This window comes from Colius striatus, chromosome 6, assembly GCF_028858725.1.
Source record: "Colius striatus isolate bColStr4 chromosome 6, bColStr4.1.hap1, whole genome shotgun sequence".
Taxonomy (NCBI): domain Eukaryota; kingdom Metazoa; phylum Chordata; class Aves; order Coliiformes; family Coliidae; genus Colius; species Colius striatus.
The window spans coordinates 19,395,922-19,418,241 of NC_084764.1; the positions used below are offsets into that span (position 1 = coordinate 19,395,922).

At 39.3% G+C, this 22,320-nt stretch overlaps 1 protein-coding gene across 3 annotated transcripts in view; it reads left to right on the top strand.

Moving 5' to 3' along the window:
- LOC104550292 (signal recognition particle subunit SRP54) overlaps positions 1-22,320 on the top strand; it is a 38,107-nt gene that overhangs the window by 2,590 nt on the left and 13,197 nt on the right. The window contains exons 2-16 of one of the 3 annotated variants that reach the window (XM_061997568.1): positions 1,122-1,230; positions 2,664-2,755; positions 3,318-3,402; positions 4,307-4,411; positions 5,618-5,684; positions 5,775-5,832; positions 6,549-6,699; positions 7,593-7,741; positions 8,988-9,088; positions 9,202-9,288; positions 9,703-9,776; positions 10,042-10,150; positions 10,919-11,089; positions 11,511-11,606; positions 12,222-12,646. In XM_061997568.1, the coding sequence (XP_061853552.1) occupies positions 1,153-1,230; positions 2,664-2,755; positions 3,318-3,402; positions 4,307-4,411; positions 5,618-5,684; positions 5,775-5,832; positions 6,549-6,699; positions 7,593-7,741; positions 8,988-9,088; positions 9,202-9,288; positions 9,703-9,776; positions 10,042-10,150; positions 10,919-11,089; positions 11,511-11,606; positions 12,222-12,313 (1,515 nt within the window). In that variant the 5' untranslated portion in view covers positions 1,122-1,152 and the 3' untranslated portion in view covers positions 12,314-12,646. Of the gene's footprint in view, positions 1-1,121; positions 1,231-2,663; positions 2,756-3,317; positions 3,403-4,306; positions 4,412-5,617; positions 5,685-5,774; positions 5,833-6,548; positions 6,700-7,592; positions 7,742-8,987; positions 9,089-9,201; positions 9,289-9,702; positions 9,777-10,041; positions 10,151-10,918; positions 11,090-11,510; positions 11,607-12,221; positions 12,647-16,909; positions 17,090-21,132; positions 21,310-22,320 lie in introns of those variants that run through there. The other 2 variants (XM_061997570.1, XM_061997569.1) reach the window with 2 other exon arrangements.

Below are 22,320 nucleotides of genomic sequence, written 5' to 3' on the forward strand. Positions count from 1 at the left end.
CTGTCTTAAATAAAATAAGAATGTAACTAATGATGTGTTCTTCGTGTTACTAAATGGACAGGCTTTTATTACCTGTTTTCTTTCCTACTCATTTGAGAGAGGAGGAAGTACCAAAAATTTTGAAGTCCCAGCTGCTTAGATTACACATCTTCTCGTTATTGGAAGTTTGCTTTCAGTTCTGTAAGGATAAACTTAAATGTAAGATTCTGGATTCAGCTATCAGCAAGAGAGTATTTTCAGCTGGGTACAAGAAAATAACTGTGAAATTGGAGGATACAAAAAGTATCTGAAGTGCTCCATTTCAGAAGTAACTATGGTGGTGCAACTTTTTTGCTCTTCAGATAAATTTTGGCTTGCCCTTTTTCAGAATTTTAGATTGCAGTTACTGCCATGTGTCTCTTGAATATCTGTCACCTTGTATAGGAGGTAGAGTGCTTTAGCATGTTAATTAGACATCAGAAACCCTTCAGAAATTAACTTTTGTGATTTCCTGACTCTTAGTTCTGGTGTGCTTTAGGTTTCTATGTAAGATTTGTGCCTATAGTGAACAAAAATAGTCTGAATTTCCATTGCCATTAAAAAAAAATGCAAATTTTACTTTTTAAAATGAAAGTATGTTTGTAGGGTGGCTGAAATGAGAAATTCAGTTTGATTCAGTGTAAGGTAGATAAAAGTGAACCAATAAATAATGTTCAGTTTTGCTAGTAAAATATTTTGCTTCTGATCATACTGTCTTTGCAGGATGCAGAATTTCTAGACTATTCTACCTAATGTTGTTTCTGTCCTGTAGCATATTGCTGACAAGAAGATAAGAAACAGTTAGCATTCTTTCTGGAAGTCTGTCTGTACTGGGTTTTTTTCATGGTCAATCCAATGCACAAATATTCCAGACAGTGAAATTCTTCCTAATGGCACTGTGGATTCTCTGTTTTTAAGTAGGCCATCAGGATAACCTAAAATTAACTTCAGGCCAATATTTCGTAAAAATAACTTAGAAAGTAAAACTTGTGTGCTTGCTGGAATGTAAATGTGGTTTCTTAACCCAAAAGATACTGGAGTAATTAATTTGTGAAGGCTTAGCTTCAACTAGTTTTAAATTTAATATCTTTTTTTTTTTTCAGATTCTTCTGAGTTGTACTTGAAGCCGCCAAAATGGTTCTGGCAGATCTTGGAAGAAAAATAACTTCAGCATTACGCTCACTGAGCAATGCTACAATTATCAATGAAGAGGTGGGTAGTATGCATGTGTGGTGGCACCAACTCTTAGCAACATTCTAAGAAAGTCCTCAAAGGAGGATGAGAAGCTTGAAATAGGTTGATGTTATCCTGAGGCTTTTTTCTTTCAAGTAAAATTTCTAGCTAGAGGTTTTACTCCCCTGATAGTACTCCCAAGACTTAGAACCAGATTTAGATATGTATAATCGCTTCAAGCATAGGGGGTCCCACGGTCAAAGGGTCCTTCTGCCTGGTGGCTATGGTTATGGAGATTAGTGTTCAGAGGAGGAGGTAATGTGTGCCCAAGTGTGGGTGGAAAGCAGGCTCAGAGGCTATGTAAAGTGCTCTGACTTATGCATAGCCAGGCTATGGAGATGTGTACTAGGCTGCTAGAAGCTGAAGTGTGGAAGAACAAATAACTTTCAATGTATACTTTGAAATGTGATGGTTATGTTCTGTTAGCTGCCTTTACATCCAAGGCAATGCAGTGTGTGGTTCTGGAAGCTATTTGACTTGGTATAGTCTGTATTTTTTTTAAATAATAATTTGAAATTACAAATAAGTGGTTTTTGCTATGTAATCTGAAAAGCAAGACAGAAAACTTAACTGTGTAACTGTTTAAAGTGCTTCTGAGCTAGAAACTTAACAAATTGCTAGAAACTCTTTTTAGGTAGGCAGACAGGTGGCTTAAAATAACTAAACTATAAGATTATCAAGCGTTATGGAGTTGAAACTTGTGCATAGAGGAAAGGCTTCAGTAAATCTTCATCTGGGAGAGTAAATCCTTAACTGAATCAAATATAACCCAATCTGGATGTGTTTAGCAGTAGAAACTTTTCTCCTGCAAGAGCTCAGACTATGCAAATGAGGCCATTTATGCAGGTGTAACTTTTGAAAATTCTTTTTATTCATGACTTTTCATTTTGAAAAGTCTTAGGACTGCTAAACTGGGTTCCTGAAGCACCTGCTTGCTAAAAAAGCATACCCCAAAGCAGCAGACCAGTTTCTGAGAATGCAGAGAGCAGTGTGTCTGACCTGCATTTAAGGAATACTTTTATTTAGGGATTGCTGTGTTTAAGAGATTCTTTTGCAGCTTTTGTTACAGCTTTCACTACGGAGTGCCTGTGGGGAAGTTAAGGAAGTCTTGCTACCACGTGAACTCTAATGTGGTGGGAAGTATTCTGTGTTACTTTCTTATAGTATGCATATTACAAATTGAGGACCCTTCTCTTCTAGTATTACTCTTTCAAATGAAATTGTATTAACACAGGAACAAATGCACAGTTTGTCTGTGTGTGTGTCAGTCAATATAATGATAAGACTGCATGCAATTAATTTGTAAAAGCCTTGGTTGTATCATAAATGCACTTTCACAGTCTTATTTTCAACTAACACTGGTCTGGTCAATACTGTGTATTATAAAACCATTTTTCTTTTATACTCCAAAGGTTTTAAATGCTATGTTAAAAGAAGTATGTACAGCATTACTGGAAGCTGATGTTAATATTAAACTTGTGAAGCAACTCCGAGAAAATGTCAAGTAAGTGAAATAATCAAAATGCGTTTAACTTCCAGCATTTGAAAAAGTTGTAATTTGAGGTTGGAGAAGAATAACTTACAACTTTATATGGTTTTCTTTGGCACATACAGTTTATTTTTAACAGGAAAATACAGTTTGAACTAAATGTCTAATCACCTCCATCAAAAGAATCTTCATCAAGTTCAGCCAGTTATTGCTGTTATAGTCTTGTTTCAAAAAAACATTGCTGTCATCAGTTGGGTGGTATGATAAACAAGTTCTTTGTTACTTCCTAGACACCTCATCTTCACATGTTCTGTGCTGGATATAAATAGATCTGTATATATGATCAATACTGTTAACCTTGACTATTTTCAGATGTGAAATTCGAGTCAATGCAACTCTGAAAGATGGGAGTACTTTCAAACTTGTTTGTCCTGCATACAGAAATAATGTCTCCAATGCATGGCTGCTCTTACATACATCCTATTAGAAAACTCAAGGCAAATCAGCGTGTGTTGTTGCAGAGACTTTGTTTATTACTTTAATTTATGTTAATATTTGATGTTTTTCCTACACTCAGGTCTGCAATTGATCTTGAAGAAATGGCATCTGGCCTTAACAAAAGGAAAATGATTCAGCATGCTGTCTTTAAGGAACTTGTTAAGGTAAGACGTCAAAATTCTCTATTATGTCACTTTTCTTGTACAGCCTGGGCTGTGAAAGTGGTACAGTAGCAAGCCAACCTTTAAGGTTTTATTGTGTGGTACATGCAGTTTATGTCTTCTAGGGTAAAGCTTCTTGGTATTACAAACAGTACTATTCTTCTGATTTAAACTACTTGCTGGCCATCTCTTAGACTAACTTCAATTTAAGGTCAAGTTCACCTGTTGTTACTCTTCAATTCGCATTTAAAGACAAAATAAGGGTAAAGTATTGTTAGCTTATGGACTATCTGTGGTTGTCCCAGAAACGTGCCATTGCAACCCTAATGAAGATTTGTTCAAGCTTTTTCAAAAGCTTTGAAGCTTTTGAAAAAGTGTTAATTAACAACGCAGCAGTTCATGGCAACATTTCTCTTTAATCTGCCTGCTTGGTCAAATCAGCACCTGGGTTCTGTCTTCTTTTCAGTTCAGTCTTTTGTTCATCTGTAGCCTGTGCCCACCCATATGACGGCTTTCTGGAATGTATATGTACCTGCTACTCATTCAAGAAGAGGCAGCAACCGTAATAAGTCTTCTGTACTGTAGGATTTTCATCAGAAGAGGTCCATCTTGAGCAGTGGTGGTGGGGTGAAGGTTGTGTTTCTGTGTTGATTGTTGTGCCATATGTATAGGCCACTCTGACTTTGGTGCTTGGTCTTAGAATTATTATATATATGTGCGTGCCTAGGTCTTACATAGGCTGTTGCTGTTCACTGTAAATCAGCAAGCATCTAAGCCAAATTGAGAGTATGCAAAGAATAACTTGCTCCACTGAATATAGAACCAGACACCCACCGTAACTATGACGCTAACCGTTCTGTGCTTCTGAAATTCGGTTATGTTGCATATAATATACTTGATCCTTTAGCTTGTAGATCCTGGAGTCAAAGCATGGACACCTACCAAAGGAAAACAGAATATTATCATGTTTGTTGGTTTGCAAGGAAGTGGTAAAACAACGACCTGTTCAAAGGTAACTTGCACTGAATCTTTTTGCATGGTTTGTATTTTATTTTCTTGAGAGAGGTTGTGGTCACTGACCTCCTTTGGTAGGATTTGCTTGTGATAGATGGTGTTTCTAGTAGTAGGAAAGTGTTACTGATTACAATGTAGAGAGATTTTTTGCAGAGAGACTTCTGAAACTAATGTCCAAAGTAATATTCTTTTGAGGCAATTTATGGCTTGTAGAACTTCCTTCAAGATTTCTTTAAACTAAATTCTTAATAAAACAATACTGTATATGGATAAGAAAGATTATTTCTGTTCTTCACTTTCTGGGTTTAAGACTACTACTATGAATGGAACCTGTCTCATTCCATTGCCTAGTTAGGAGAATCAGTGGAAGTTGGCCTCTGTGTTAGAATCTTGGTTGAGTGTGAGTAGGTGGTGTGAAACCTCTTCCAGCCTCAAATTCAGTGAGGAAATTCAGATTTGTGTTTTTAAGCCAAAAAAAGAGAAAAGCTCAGAATCAATATTTAACCGATTTATGATGATAGTTGGGAGGAAAAACTACCCTGTGGAAAAAGATTGATGCATCTTTTGCTTTTTTCCATCATCCTCTTCCAAGATTTACATATAGGGTGTACTGAATATGTCTCCACTCTGACTTCATGAGGCTTTCCTAGTGCTTCTGTAGATGAACTATATTTTTGGAAGTCTGTCTTTGGTCAATCAAATGTTCTCTTGAATATACGTTATACCGGGGAAGCTGAGGGTTAGAACAAAGTAAGGATTCCATTTGTCACTTTAAAACATGTCCTTGCGATGGATATATCTTTGTTACTCTGGAAGTACAGAAGCAAAGACCTGTAGAAGTTGTAGCCATTACACTGCTTAATATTGAAGTACTTCTAGCTTTGTGCAGTTTCTAAAAGCGAGTCCTTTCTGCATTATTAACAGTAGGCAGAATCTGAGAGTTAAGTAAAATGGGAACTGGAATTTGCAATCATTCAGGATACTGAAATGGGAAACAGAGTCTAGCAGATGTTTTCATCTTGCTGTTAATAAATATATGCAAACATTTGATATTCGTACAGTGTTGCTAAGTGATTGCAGTTACAGGAAGGCTGGCTTGCCTTTGTGACCTCTCTGTATTTCAGTGACTTGTAAGCTGCTATGTAGTGTCATGCTTTCTAGTGGGATTTTGGTATAACGACTTGTTTTGGGTTTCTTTTTACAGTTAGCATACTTCTATCAGAGGAAAGGTTGGAAGACGTGTTTAATATGTGCAGACACATACCGAGCAGGTAATGCAGCCTTTAATGATGTGGTTCTTTGGTACTTACAGATTTATTTATTTATTTTTTACTAGTGTCTTGACTGTATCTGTCTTACAGGTGCTTTTGACCAGTTAAAGCAGAATGCCACAAAAGCAAGAATTCCCTTTTATGGGAGGTAAGCATCTTTCAGAATTGGAGAATGATTCAACTCCAATGATGTGTTGTTCCTTATTGAGTATCTCACACCAAGCCCTATTCAGTGTTGCCTAATTTCTTACATTTTATTTAATATTTGCAATGTTCAGATGAAAATTCTACCTGATTCAGTATGCTGTCTGCCAGTAGGAGCAGGTAGTGATAGTGTAAGAAGAGATCAGGCATCTGAGGATAATTCTCTAGGATGTTGTTTCAGTGTATAGCAGTTTATAGGCCTTTACCAGACACATTCAGATTTTCAGGAAGTATCTTTATGGATCAAAGAATATGACTTTTGGACCCTTAATTCTGTTGTCAAGTAGGGGCAGCAGTAAACCTAAAATAACTTCTTATAAAGCAGTAGATAATTTTCCCCTAAGCTTCTGGAAGTGTACTGTCTTAGGTGCTCAGTTGCCCCTTTTCTTTTGGAGAAGGGCTAGTAGAACTTGGTGCAGGCTTCAGCAGGTGAGACAGACAGTCCTTTGTGCTTTAGTTCACTGAATAAGGGCAAGTGGCTTAGGAAGGCATATTTGTAATGACTTTTTGCTTGACATAAGAAGGCATTCTTGAAATCCAGATAGATTTACAGTTAAGTTTACAGTGAAGTGATGGAAGTTTGAATTGAAATGCTTTGAATTTCTTTGGGAACAAATAATTCCATCTATCTATATGTACAGATATTTCTCTTGTGATCAGTTATACAGAAATGGATCCTGTAATTATTGCCTCAGAAGGTGTTGAAAAATTTAAGAATGAGAACTTTGAAATAATCATTGTTGATACAAGTGGACGTCACAAACAGGAAGACTCTTTGTTTGAAGAGATGTTACAAGTTGCTAATGCCATAGTGAGTAGTTTCAAGAAATTTGTTAACTTCTGTTATAGTAATACGACTACAATTCACTTATGTTTGTCTCCCATGGATATGCATGGATTTCCCTCCTCTGGAATGTGTCAGCATTTGAATTAATAGAGTATAATTCTATTATAATTATAATTCTATTATATTATAATTCTAATTCTGGATGGAATGACCAGTGCTTGATAGTTTTATGTCAGTTTTAATTCTTAAATCTATAATTCAAGGACACTTGCACATAACTAGACTACCATTCCTGTGTTAAGAAACTAGATAAAATAATCAGGTTTCCTGTAGCTATGCTGTAGTAAATTTTCTGTGATTGTCACCAAGAATAGTTGCCCTGAAACAGACATGAGGATTGGATAACTTTCAACCGTTTTGATATGTAAATGAAGGTGGTGTTTCTTGTATGGGTTTTCAATGTCTGACTATTTGTTTGATTCTGTGATCTTTCATGACAATATGACACTTCCCACACTGTGCCTGGGAATGACTACTTGTTTTCAGAGGAGTAGATATCTTAGAGCTCTTAATGTAAAACCTAGTGGAAGATGTTGTTAGCCATTAATTTCTTGTGAATACTAATTGGTTTATTGGCTCAGATACTGGCTAAAATGACTCAAAATATAATAAATGTAAACCTATTAAATTTTAATATTTTGTGTTGTAGGTAAGTCTTTCATATAGTAATACAGTATCAGAGTTTTCAAATGGTCCTTAGACAATACTGTTCCTAAAACGATTGTCCTTTTTTTTTTTTAAAACTGCACAGCCTGTGCATACTGTTATTGCAGTAAGTTCTGCTGCTGAACAAAATACATTAACATTCTGCAAAAAAGCAGGAAATAATTATTTTGTCTATCTCTCATTTCTCCTAGCAACCAGATAACATTGTTTATGTGATGGATGCTTCCATTGGCCAAGCTTGTGAAGCTCAAGCTAAAGCTTTTAAAGATAAAGTAGATGTAGCTTCTGTTATTGTTACTAAGCTTGATGGACATGCGAAAGGAGGTGGAGCTCTTAGTGCGTAAGTATTGTGATATAATAGTGTCCAACATCCAGCCATGCCTGAACAATGATGAAATGTGTTAGTGTCTCACAGAAACCTGTCCTATGAGAGTGTCACTGTCACACTGCACAGAATCTGAAATTCAAGTCAGTAACAATTGTGTTCTTACCCTTCTTCTCATGGATAGACAACTTATTGACATTTAACGTCAGTCAGAATCAGATATGAAATACAATATAGTAGTGTATCACGTGTCAGACTTCTGTCTTCTGAAAACAGCATCAAGCAGTTATTTTTTGCATCATATGCTTCAGTAGTTTTTATCAAAAAATACAAATTTGGACTTAATAGATACAGCTTACGTGAAAAGTTTTTTTCTTGTATAATGCCCAAGTTGGGGTTTTTTTCTGCAAGAGGAAAAACTTATCTAATCTTATCTAGTCTTATGTAATGGGCTTAAAACTATGATGCAAATCAAACTTCTGGATTGCTAACGTCCAGCAATTTGATAACAAATACGTCTGCAGTCATACTTTTGTAAATTCCATTCTTGTTGGAGTTCCTTTGTGCCATATCTCAACAGACTCTATTGACTAGAAAATGTTACTTTTTATCTTCAGCCTTATATCATGGTATGTCAGACTGATCTCCAGCTGCATGTCAGTGATACAGCCTGTATAGGACTGAGCTGATTTGTAAAACCAGTCAAAGTTAACTGACACCAACTTACTAAATCAATGTCTGACTTTGATCTTTAAGTGTTAGGGTTCTTAAAGTGCCATGTGTATTTTGATGTTATTTATAGTGTAGTGATGTAAAAATAAAAGCAAAATGAAAATACCAAAAGCGTGTTCCAGTTGTCATGCTGAATTAATGTAAAAGCTAATGTTGGTGACTGAGGGGTGAAAAGATTCTGTTTTTTCTTATGTCTAAACTTTTTTACTGTTTTGGAAAAATGAGATTATTTCTTTCTTTCAAGTTGCTTATTGGTGAGCTTAAGTAACTTCTGTTGCTGTTGATTTTTTTGTTTGTTTTTTTCCAAAGCTGAGTTTGTATTTTACAAAATACTAATTAGGGAAGCATCAGCTACTCCCAGCTACCCATCTTAAATGCTGGGTGTTTTTACATTAACAGCTTGAGGTGTAATAAAAGTACTTCAGAGAGGATGTGCTGTGGTGATGATGCCTAGCTCATTATGGCAGTGGGTGGTACAAAAGATGGGTAATTTTTGAGAGAATATTTCATAAAATGTATTTTGCTGCAGAGTTGCTGCCACAAAGAGTCCTATTATTTTTATTGGAACTGGTGAACACATAGATGACTTTGAACCCTTTAAAACACAGCCTTTCATCAGCAAACTGCTTGGTATGTACTATGTAATACCGTATGTAAAAGGTACTTTGAATTGGATAATAGAAAGTCAAATTATAGGGTTTTTAATGATAACTTCAGAGCTGTGTTTTTTGGTTTTTTTCCAGGTATGGGTGACATTGAAGGACTGATAGATAAAGTAAATGAGTTGAAGTTGGATGATAATGAAGCACTCATAGAAAAGCTCAAGCATGGTAAGGTATTCCCAAGGTTCGGATACTGCATACATTGCTGTGACCTATTCCTGGCAGGTTCTCTCAGATGTAGGCTACTGATTTAACTTGTGTTATGCGTAGAGACAAGTAACTTTTCACATGCTTAGTGAAAAGTGATTATTCCTTCTCTAATAAGTGTGGCAGGCAAGTAAAATGAGTTATGTTTTTTGAGTGGTAAGTTTTACAGCCTATAACTGCAAAATCACTAGTTTAACTTATATGTGCCATCTAAAACAGTTTAGCCATGTTAATAGTGAAGACATTTATTTGTCTGCTTAGCTATGCAGTATAATGTGTACCTTTTAAATATAAAGAATCATTGAAAAAGGATAGTAAGACCAAAAAGCCAGTAGGACTTTTGCTAATCATCTTTTTTTTTTTATTGTACTTCAGGTCAGTTTACATTAAGAGATATGTATGAACAATTCCAAAACATCATGAAAATGGGACCCTTCAGTCAGATCCTGGTCAGTTATCCCCAAAACAGTTTTGCTTTATCAGGTTTTCATTTCTATTTGACAGAATTCTGCTATGAGCTTAAAACTCTTCATTGAAACTGGTGTTGAATTCTGTGCTTTGTTTTTCAAAAAGTTGCAATTATTTCCTACTGCGATATTTAGCTACTGACCTATAACTTGCTGTCTCTATTTTGGGCTGCTTAGTTAAAGCTAGCTTAGCTTAGCTAGCTTTGCCTATTCTGACACAGCTTTTGTTTTCCATTTTTAAATCAAGGGTATGATCCCTGGTTTTGGAACTGACTTCATGAGTAAAGGCAATGAACAGGAATCAATGGCAAGACTAAAGAAACTGATGACTATAATGGACAGTATGAATGACCAAGGTAAAACAATATTCACCGTTTGGAGGTTTTTTTCCTCCATTGTTGAACAAGCTTATTTACAGAGATCTTTTTGGAAAGTTAGACGTGTGGCACCATCCACAGTGACAGAAAATACAGAACATTTATTCAGAAATGGCAAAGAGTACATATGTATCTCAAACTTTCTGAATAAGTCTAATATTTAGAGAGATACATTATTTTAAAAAAAAAGTCCTTCAAAATCCCACCTATCCTACATAAAATAGAGCAGCCAAAAGCAATTATCAGTGTATTTTTTTCATACCGTAACTATGCTGCTTAAATTATTAACACTGTATTTGCAAATTAAAAAGCTACATTCTGCTTTACTCTCATCGCTATCTTTCTTCTTACCTTTATTCAAATTTACTTGGTAACATAGCCTGATCTCTGAAATTCAAGGTATATTGTTTCTAATCTACCCATAACTCTTTCAAGAGAGGTATGGTCTTACCCTTGTGCTAAACTCGCTTAATATGGCTTACGATTATGCTGAGTGTGTAATTTTTTCAGGCAACTTTTTCCATTGTGGTGATTTATGTAGGAACATAACAGCTTTTTAGTACTACTCCCTAGAACGTTGTATCTCTACTTATGTGAAATTCTACATTGTCACTTCAAAAACTAGATTTTTGGTCTCTAGCTCAAAGTTAAATTCTTGGCAATAATGGAAACAAGTTTGCTACCAGCTGTAACAGATTTTAATGTCAGTAACTGAAAGGATTTTTCTTTGCCACACTGTAATTGCAGAACTTGACAGTACAGATGGTGCCAAAGTTTTCAGTAAGCAGCCAGGAAGAATCCAAAGAGTAGCAAGAGGTTCAGGTGTTTCCACCAGAGATGTTCAGGAGCTTTTGACCCAGTACACCAAGTTTGCACAGATGGTGAAAAAGATGGGAGGCATCAAAGGACTTTTCAAAGGTAAAAGAAAAATATTTATTAACTCAGTGGGAAAGTCACTTGATGTGTGAACAGAGACGAAATGTGAAAATGACAGTTATTGAGAGAGGAGAAAGTAAGTTGTAGCTCACTCATATTGATGATGTTTGAAAGCTCTTTATATAAGTGGTAAGAGCTGCACTGTTCTTCATGACCCTAACATGTAACTTGGCAGTGAAAACTATTGTTTTTTTGCTTTTGTCAATGTAGATTCGATGACTACTACAGTACTGACATTTCAGTGTTGTGAGGTGCAAGGACAGTTGATTCTTAAAGTACTTTTTAAGTGGCTGATGTAGTAACTTTTTATCATGGTCTGGAAAATCCTGATTTGATTTCTTTTTCGTCCCATATATGAATCCACTGTCTTATAACTGCTTTTTTCTTTCTTATTTTTTTTAAGGTGGTGATATGTCAAAGAACGTAAACCCATCTCAGCTGGCCAAACTGAACCAACAGATGGCAAAGATGATGGATCCAAGAGTTCTTCATCATATGGGTATGTGTTGGTTTTTACAGCTTCAGGAGAGGACTACCAATTACACTTGAAATAGAGGAGTGAGGAAGGTGATGTGAGAATGTGTGCATTGTATATCAGTATTAAGTATTTATAGGTTTTCTAACAAGAATCAGTGAGTTTAGTCCATATGTTATGAATGCTTTGCACTCTGCTTGTCAAAATGAGCAGCTGGAGTGATGTCTGAAATAGTAAGGTGGTAACTTGAAGCATGACTGTGGCAAAGCAAATCTATTCCTAAACTTATCTTGCCTTCTCTTCTAAGCGTTGCCTCAAATAATTAAGTTTTGTATGAGCAGCTTTATTTAAAGACTCCCATGGAGGAACTTTACTAATTGCTACATTCCTTCAAGTTTTTCCTCTTTTGTCTAGATCTTAATGTACAGGTCACGTTAACCTACTTCAAGCCTTGTGTTTCATGGCCCATTCTGTAATTACTCAGTTAGCTGGCCATTTCCAATACCCATTTAAGCCTGGCTTGACAGTCTTGGGCTTTTGTATTTGTATATTTTTGAAATAGCCTGTGTACTGCAATAAGGCCTCAGAAGCCTTCAGAGTTAAGTAACATATGCATGTTTTCACTTTTATTTTCTGCAGGTGGCATGGCAGGATTGCAGTCAATGATGAGACAATTTCAACAAGGTGCTGCTGGGAATATGAAAGGCATGATGGGATTCAATAATATGTAAAGAAGCCTTAATAAAAATGGACTTGGTTGACTCTGTTGCAACTTCAGTGAAAGAATTTCCTTTTTCCTTTTTACAGTGAGAGGAGGGAGTGGTCTTTTGAAACCTTATTCAGGCTTCTTAGTTTCTACATTTAATTTCTGAAAACTATTTTTGCTTAAATTAGTTCCTCTCCATTAATACCTGATGGCACAGAAAGTAATTCAGTTTAATACAGTCATATTAAATTTTAATATTTAGAGACACTTTTTAATTGTTTACATAAAAATGGCAGCCATTATATTTGTAAACAACCCTGATCTTTGGTTATAGTAAAATAAAATGTCACAATTATACTGTAAAATAAAATATAAGTGGTTATAACAAAGGAATGGCCTGTTTCTTCAGTTCTTTCATAACTGTCCTTTATCGGTATGTAAGAACAGGATTTCTGTAGTTGGTTTCTAATGGCTATTATTACTCATGTTTAGCATAGATACTATAAGAATTATTCAGTATTGGTGCTGTTGCTGCTCAGGTGTTTTCCTTGGAGCATTTTTAAAAGGTGAATGCATTGTGCTCAGAATTATTATTTACATATAGCAAAGAATGATAAAAAGTGACTGAAAATGCACAGGTATGCAGGTGTCAGGCTGTCTCATACAATGAAGATAATCTTCATATCAGGCTGCCAGTTAAGCAGTTCTTTTGCTATGGAGATAACTTCTAATACAACCTCAATGAAATTCCGTGCGCTGCTCTGTAAAAGGATCAGTTAAGTTGGATCTTGGTATTTTAAATGCAACAAAAGAACGAATCCTTGCCTGTCAAGCTGGGGAAGCTGTCCTCATTTGCTTAGTGGTGTGTGTTTACTGAACTGTTTATCTTGGAGTTTATGGTATTTTCAGTTCTTGAGCAGTACAAACTAGTGCAATGTACAAAACCATGCAGCAGAGTAGCAAGTCTTGGTTTGGAATGCAGTTGGTAGGGGAGAATGGAGAGTTAAGTTGACTGTTTTTGACAGAAATCAGCCATGAATAGGCATATTGAGGATGAACAGTGCAGCACTGTGCTTCTGGGCAGGCTCAGTCAGACTGTCAAGTTACCATCAATTCACTCTTTCCATTTTCAATTCATTGCATACATTTAGTTTCGGTCTTCAGTATATCCAAACTACTACTGCTGCTACCAGAGAGGAAGAGAGCTGTCACTACCTGTATGCTGGCAGAGGCAAGGGCAAGTTCACAAAGCATTGCCTTTAAATATGTGTTGGTTGTTATTTAGAAGGTATATGCTATAACAAATTGCAGTATGCTCTTGGCTTAGCATGCCAGGTATAAAAGCTTTTGTGGCCTTCTTAAAATAATTACTTAAAGATCTCAAGTTAAAAACAAAATAATCTCCAAACCAGGAAACAACAGAGTACAGATGCATGTTGGAGGCCCTTAAAAGGGGAGTTAAGCTGTATAGGAGCACCTATAAATATCTCCTATAGCTTTATGGAAGTAAAATAATTTTAGGGAGTGTGTGCAGTATTTTTTTGCATTTGTGTATCCGCCAGAGTGTCATATGTAGACAAAAACCCTAGTTATGTGTGTTCTCACAATTTGGTATTCTGAACTGGAGGCTGCATCAAGCTAGGAGAGGCCATAGGCTTCTTCTACACCACAGGATCTTGCCATGTTCCGCAGAAAAAGTTTTTGTTGACATACAGGAAGCCTGAAAAGTTAAGGGCAAGCAAACTTCACTGGAAATACTTAGTCTGAGGTTTGCCTTTCTAGGTATGCCTTAACTGAAAGCTGTTGCTGCTGCTCAGACAAGTTTGTCTGCTCTTTTGGTGTCTGGACACATGGCTAAATGAGGTTTGAGACAGTAAGGAAAGGTTGAGGTAATTTGTTAAGTGTGGCAGCAGGGGAAGGCCACTAGAAGGAGCCAATAGACAAGAGTAACTTACAAAATAAGCTCAAATATTTATTTCTTTTAGGAGGGCACCCTTATTTCAAAATCAGTGGCATCCTGCAGTCACCCTTTTTATTGTTGGATGTAAACAAGCTTCGACATCCAGCACACTACTATAGAAATAGATATCTTGTGTTTATTTTGGAAGATGGTGGTTTTTCAATAAAAATGGAAGACCTTGCCATCTATGGAATAATCATGTATTATTGCTGCATACTTTATTAGTTTGCCATTTTAAGGAAAATCCTAACCACAGGGCTAGAACAACAAGTTTGATGGTTTTATTTAATTTATTTATACCTTCAAGAAAGAGGCAAGTGGCTGACACATCAAAGGGCTGTGCTGCCATTCAACACGATCTGGACAGGCTGGAGAGTTGGGCAGGGAGAAATCTAATGAAACTCAAAAAGGGCAAATGTAGAGTCTTGCATCTGGGAAAGAATAACCACATGTACCACTACAGGTAGGGGAAGGAACTCTTAAGAGAGTACTGTAGAGGAAAGGGACCTGGTGGACAGCAGGATGACCATGAGCGAGCAATGTGCTCTCATGGCCAAGAAGGCCAGTGGCATCCTGGGGTGTATTAGAAGGACTGTGGGTGGAGGGAGGTTCTCCTTCCCCTCTTCTCTGCCCTTATGAGACCACATCTGGAATATTGTGTCCAGTTCTGGGCCCCTCAGTTCAAGAAGGACAGAGAGCTGCTGGAGAGAGTTCAGTGCAGGGCCACAAAGATGCTGAAGGAAGCAGAGCATCTCCCTTATGATGAAAGGCTGAGGGAGCTGAACCTCTTCAGCTTGCAGAGGAGACTGAGGGGTGACCTCATTAATGTTTACAAATACATAAAGGGCGGGTGTCAGGAGGATGGAGTCAGGCTCTTCTCAGTGAGATCCAATGATAGGACAAGGGGCAATGGATACAATCTGGAACATAAGAAGTTCCAAAGAAATATGCGGAAGAATTTCTTTCCTGTTCAGGTAATGGAGCACTGGAACAGGCTGCCCAGATGGATTGTAGAGTCTCCTTCTCTGAAGCCATTCAAAACTCACCTGGATAAGTTCCTGTGTGACCTACTCTAGATGGTCCTGCTCTGGCAGGGGAATAGGACTAGATGATCTTTCGAGGTCCCTTCCATTTCTTGTGATTCTGTGACCGTGGGCATGCAGTTCATGGCAACTAATCTTAAGTTTCTCTTCTAAGCAGCCTACTAAGAGGAAACAAAGGTCAGTAGGTTGCTATGTGGTAGGAGCTGGACAATTATTGGCACATCCAAATAGCCAACGAAAGGTACGGGCATGTGTTTACTGTTAGCAGTCTTCATCCTTCCTCAGTACTTTCAGTATTGACACTTGCTAAATCTATTAGACTTGTCTAAGCTGTAAATATTAATTGTTCTGGGAGATTCACTTCAGATTGAGATTACTGTACAGCTGTGATAATTGCAGTAGAGGCAAAGACAAGCAAGTTGGCTGTTGATGATTTAATGCTATTCTTTAAGAGCTGCTACCCTCTTTCAATCAGTCCTTACTTAACAGAATGTAGAGTCCAAGTTGAGGTATTTATGTGCCCTTACATTAGTTTGTTTCTTTGCAGTATAAAGTAATATCTCTTTGCTTTAACATACAAAGTAATCTTTCCTTCGTGTGTTTCTGTAATCACACATTCAGTAGCACATCCTGTGTGTCAGTCCTTTTTAAAAATTTTCTGCCTTGCGCTAATGTAAATCTAGTGTGTCTAGACTTTACTTGGGACTTTTATTTGTCATGGGATCTGGCTAATGTTTTGATAAAAGAGTGCTTAAGAGCCCATCTATGCTACAGATGGATTCTTTGGAACCTATTCCTAATTGTTCAGGATTGAAGGATGGTTTGTACGTGCATGTTACTGCCATTTTCTCCAACCTTTTAAAAACAAATATTAAATTACTTCTCAATCCTATTGAAAGACTGTTTCTCATGCTTCCACAGCCATCTGTTGTCACTAGTAATTGCGAGTGGATAATGTGCCTTTTGCCTAGGTCCGCCCTTGCTCAGACTGGGCCCTCACCTGCAGTAACAAGACTGCAGCACAGATGTGGAGGAAATGGACTCCCTGTTCTTCCCTGGGGCACCTGAGCAACCCAGTTACCTGAAAAACACTTCCCCGCGTGCTGGAAATGAACATTACTTTCTCTCACAGACACCTCCCAGGCGACCCTGGGTTTGCATTTCTTTCTTGTTCCGGGGTTGTCCTTTAGAACATGTTGAGTTGTCTGAGCCACCAGCACATACTTAAGGGCCCAGCAAGCCACTCCTGGAGAGAGGACTCTACTGTCACATAATTCCACGCACTATACTATTTTATTATTTTGCAGATGTTTACAACACTCTAGGAAGATCACGCGTGTGCATTTCCCTACGACAGGCCCTTTTCCATCCTTGCAGAGTGCCTGTGCTTCCTGCTGAGTGTAGGTATGGCTGTGCCTAGCACGCCAGCTACCTCCGGCCTTTTCCTCCTCCGGGCTCCGGTTGCTGCCGGGCTGTTCACGGCCAGCAGTGGCTCAGTCTCGCTCCCGAGGCCGCGGCCACCCGTGCCGGGTTATCCCCCTCAGCCCGCCGAGGGCGTGGACGCGCCGTGCGGCGGCCCCGCAGGCCGCGCGGGCTCCAAGCACCGCCCCGGCGGGCAGTGTGGCGGGCGGTGCCGCCCGGCTGCTCGCTGCCTCCCTGGGCCGCGGCGGGCCCGTTGCCGCCCTCCCCCGGCGCCGCGGCGGGCGGGAGCATGGAGCAGGGGCTGTCCGCCATCACCCTCTACTGCGCGCCCGCCGCCGGCCCTGCGGCTGCCGCCTGCGCCATGGAGCCGGAGCAGGTGAGCGGGGCTGGGGCTGATGGCACGGCCGCTCCCCGTCCCCGTGGACGCGGGACCTCGGCGGAGGCCGCTTCCGGACGGCGAAGCTCCGCGGGCCGCGGCGGCGCCCGGGTCCGGCCGGGGCGCGGGCGGCGCTGGGCCCTCGCCGTGCCCCGGGGAGGGAGCGGGAGCGAGCTCCGGCGCGACGGGCAGTGAGGTGTGGGGGGCCAGGCCGCGCGGGGAGACGGCAGTCGGTCTACGCCCCTGCCCTCCTTTCCTTCCTTCCTCACGCTGCTCGTTAGTTACAGTCAGCACGGCGGGTAAGGGTGTGTCAGGTGTCTCCTGCTTACCGGCAGACAATGCCTCTTACAAACGAGCTTGATAAATATTAAATGGAGACTGGTGTCCGCTTCTCTCCGGGCTGTCAAGTTGGCGAAGGCTTCTGGGATGGTCAGGGACACCAGCTTTTAATTAGACTTTAAGCTGGCGAGCTTCTGATGTCCCTCGCAGTGGCCTTGGCTTCACGCTGAATACTCCGTGCACCACAGCTTCACTGTTTATGGTGCCTTTCCAAGGTTTGTTCTTCCAAGGGTGTCTTTTCTTACAGTTGTCCTCTGTTATTTCATTGACTTTTATTTCAGAAAGACTTATGCTGTTTGATTCCGGTTGTAACACAAGGGGGGAAGGTCAAGCAATATGCAAAACAAAACCCCAACCACCCAACCCTTCTGCCCAAAAGAAATCCCTAACCAAAAAAAAAAGGAGCCCAAGTTAAATCAGTAAGGCAGGTAAGATAGCATGAGTAGAAATATTTCTCATTGACTATCACCAGCCTCGTAGTAATTAGTACTATCAGGTCAGTAGATTTGTGGAACTTGAATTACTTATCTTTCTGAGGGAGATGAGACATCACAGACCTTGTCATTTTGGGTCATAGGCTCTCATAAGGATACTTGAGTCCAACAGATTAAAAGATGCCAAAGTAAATAGACTGGTCTCCTCATTACTTTTTGCTTTTCTTCTTCTTCTCCTTGATGACACTTTATGTTATTGTATCACCTAATAATAGTTGTACAAGCTCTCCCAGTGCAACTGCGATTGTCCTGACATACTTCATCCTTAATTGTAGTTTATTTATTTTGGCATTCTCATTGCAGACTGAAATGCCATTGTACATTGTACCAGCACTATCAAAATGTGCTTAACTCCCTCTCTGTTTCTGGCCAAAAGGTGAGATAAGAGAGTGGATGTAAAGAAACAAGGAGCTGAAGTTTCAGAGGCTGACTTCCTGACAGGTGAGGTTTGTACTTGTGCCATGTAGGCAACAAAAATTCCAACAGGGCATCTAAAGGAAAATGGAAGTCACATAACAGTGTTGACAGAGTACTTTCAGGATATTAGCTGGTGTGGTGAAAGCAGAGGGTGACTGGCCTTTGTATCTAACAGTTGCTGGAACAGAAAGCAAAGTAACTTCTTTTATGGCATGAAGATAAGACAAATGCTGAGTCTTTCAAGACCCATATAATGTGTTGGAGAGGGACAAGTCTGTGAAAGAAATGAGGTGGTAACCTGACCGAAGCTGTGGACTAGCAGAATGATCTTTGTAGTAACTGTAAAAAGGGAGATCAAAAGTGTAAAGCCTTAAGCAGGAGATGCTGTAACATTGAGCTATGAAGTGAGTCTAATTGACAATTCCAGAATAGGTCTGCATCACCACAGTTTTGAGAAGTAAGGTTTACTGTTGCTAAACTTTCTGCTTGCAGCTGGGAGAGTTGGCTTTTACTGATGGTGAGAATGTAAAAATTAAACAGACAAGTGCTACAGTGAGGACTGAAATCCACATCCGGGTTTGTTGACTAGGTAATAACCAAAGCAACAGTTGATACATATTATTTATTTTATTTAATAATTTAGGACTCTGAACCAGATTACTAGGGGAAACTGGATTCATTATTCCTTGATGAATCCATACTGTCTTGAAATACTGCATTTGTCTGAAACTTTGTACCAGTACCAGCTACATAGAGCTGCTTGCTGTAGGTACTGCAATGGAGTGTGGGGTAGGTGTGCAGGGAATTAAAACCTGCTTTTTGAAATATTTGATTTAAATGAGATTAAATAGATGAAGGGACTGTGCCTTTAGGGAAACTCTGAGGAGAGGCTCATGTTGCTTGCTGTTATTAATCAGAGTCATACTTGTGACTCTTTGTTGCAAGAAAGAGTGCTGTGACTAAACATGAAAAATGGCATCATTGTATCATACCAAAAAAGGAGCACAAGATGTTCATAAAAGGCTGATTCTGTGGTGCGATTTGCTCCAAAAAATACAGAACTGAGTCGCAGCAAGTGGCTCCTGCATTTCTAGCAGCAGCAGGGAGTGCTCCCTGTGCCTGGGTTGCTTCACCGTTTTTGGCATTCATATTTCTGTAGTGTTGCTGTTCTACTCCTGCTCAGTTCCCAAGGTTGAAACATGGCAGAGAGAGCACGCCAGCTACTCATTTTTGCCTTCTACATGAAAATGTAACTCTGCATGGAAATGCAATGCCATTTCAGCTGAATTGCCCCATTGAAAACTTGCCACTGGATGCTGCTCTGTTCCTCCAAGAAAATGTCAGAAATGTGTTACAGTGGCCATGTAAATGATAGGGGGAGCTGAAATGACTTGCAGTTTTGAGAAGTGTGGTAGGAGGGCTGGGGGAGACGGTGAGCGTTTGTGCTCCTCCTCCACACTGTAGAGCTCAGCAAGTGATCTTTACTGTCCCTCCTTCTTCTCTGTGGGTGCAAGAAAAATCTATGCCTGGAATAAGGAAACCATTCTGCTCCTTACACCCCCCCCCCCAACCCCTCTCTACTATGCTCACTGGCTTTCCCAGCTAACAGAGCCTGTTCTGTAAAGCTAATTTGTGTAATCTAGCATGAGAGACAGGAATGGTGATGCTGTGCTTGTAGGCATTATGGGGTGTCTTACAACGGTGTGACAAAATATGTATTTTTTATAACTAATTCAGAATTGTTTCTGTGAAGATGGTGAAGGCTGCACAGATAAGAAGCTGAACGTTGGAATGTGCCCATTTTACGCCGTCTGACCTCTGTGTACATGTATCTCATTACGTGGGATACGGTTTTAAGTTACTTGAGCTCATGTATTTTTAAAAAACCTCTGTGGCACATTAAAAACATGTGGCTGGCATTTCCTAACTTCTGTTTTTTCTGTATGACAGAAGTGTTTTCAAAGCAGTTTTATGCATTGGATGCAGTAATACCTAAAACCTCTGGCGAGGTGAAGGCTCTGTTTTCATAGAGAAATAGTAAACCTTACTAAAATTCTGTAGCAGCAGGAGTTGCTAGCCTAAACAATTGTTGATTGGTCTTTTTGAACTACAAGTATATTTTTATAATATTTGTGACCCAAAGACTGCTTTGTAGTATTCAGCAACTGGGAGAACAGAACCAGACATTGTACTTCTCTTTTTAGAAGTCCTTAGCCACAATTAAGTGTTGTTCTTTTAGCATGGTCCCTTGTGCTAATTGTGATTGCTGGTAGCGCACAGAGGCAGATTCTGTGATACATCGAGCCTGGCTGTTTGCTTTGCCTTCATTCAGTTCTCTCTTGTGGCAGAGGGGTCTGCCTAAGCTTGCAAAGAAGGGTTACTATTGCCTGTGAACTATATGATTAATTTCACTAGAAGTTCAATCCTAAGCCAGCAGTACTTCTAAATATTAACACTTATGTGCTGATCAAATTATTTGAAGTGTCTTGCTAAGAAACTCCTACATAACACAGTGGTCTTTCAGAATAAATGTGTTTAGTACCACTTGTCCATGCTGAAGTGAAGGCACTTAATATTTTCATTACTTTTAGTGAAGAGATCAGTTTTTACGTATCTGCAAACAATAATGTTCCGGTCTTATCTTTTACCTCCAGCCAAGCTCTTGCAAATATCCACTGTATATGGTAATCAATCTAAAATATTTTGAATATCTCATAAAGTTCTTTAAGGGGGAACTTTTCCAGTTCCAGAAGCACTTGCTTGAGATAATGATTTTTTTTTTCTTCTTTATAGCAACTTGCAAATGCAGATAGAGGCTTTGAGAATGTGGAGTTGGGTGTCATAGGAAAGAAGAAGAAAATTCCAAGGAGGGTTATCCATTTTGCAAGTGGAGAAACCATGGAAGAATATAGCACAGATGAAGAAGAAGATGAACAAGAGAAAAAAGACCTGTTGCCGCCTGTAGATCCTGTAGGTATTTTGCGTGATAAATTGCTACTTCTGGTTTACTGGGCCCTACCCACAGTTTATGTTTTAGTTTTGGTGTCACAAATCTGATTTAGTATTAAAGATTCCCTTAATTTGATTGTCTGGGAGCTGAGAAATCTATATATTCCTGAAAAGTTTAATCCTGGAGTCCTCCTTCACTAGAGTAGCCCTGTCAGCTGGAAATGTGTTTAATTTCTTCATGGTTCTAGTCTAACCTCTCCGGCATTTCCAGCTCTCATATTTTCTTAGTGTCTCCTTAATTTTTACTGTTGTTTAGAAAAGTGTGCAGGGAAGACATTTGTTTCCTTAAGTTTGGTGACAGTGGAGAGTTGAAGCTATAATTTAGTGTTACCATACCAGCAATTTGATACAATTCAAAGAGCACAGAAAGGAAACGGATGACTTGCAGAAATAAATGAAAACTGACGTAATTCAATGATATCACAAACAGGTTTTAAAGGACTTGCCCAGTCTGTGGATGCAATGTTCATCTGTCTTGTAAGCCGTCAAGATATTGCTCAACCTGTGAATGGAGTTTATTGGTCCAAATTCAAGTGGAGTTTCAACAACTAAAGCTGTCTGCAATATTGTGTATTGCAGATGCAAAAATAATGTTTTCATTTTTATCAATGATTCTAGATCTACACTTAGAGATGTACAGCCAGCTGAACATGAGCCAGCAGTGTGCCCAGGTGGCCAAGAAGGCCAATGGCATCCTGACCTGTATCAGAAATAGTGTGACCAGAAGGCTGAGGGAGTGATTGTCCCCTGTACTTGGCTGTAGTGAGGCTGCACCTTGAATACTGTGTCCGGTTCTGGGCCCCTCACTACAAGGACACTGAGGTGCTGGAGCATGTCCAGAGACGAGCAACAAAGCTGGTGAAGGGTCTGGAGAACAAGTCTTATGAGGAGCCACTGAGGGAACTGGAGATGTTTAGCCTAGAGGAGGCTGAGAGGAGATACGATCACTCTACAACTACCTGAAGAGGAGCT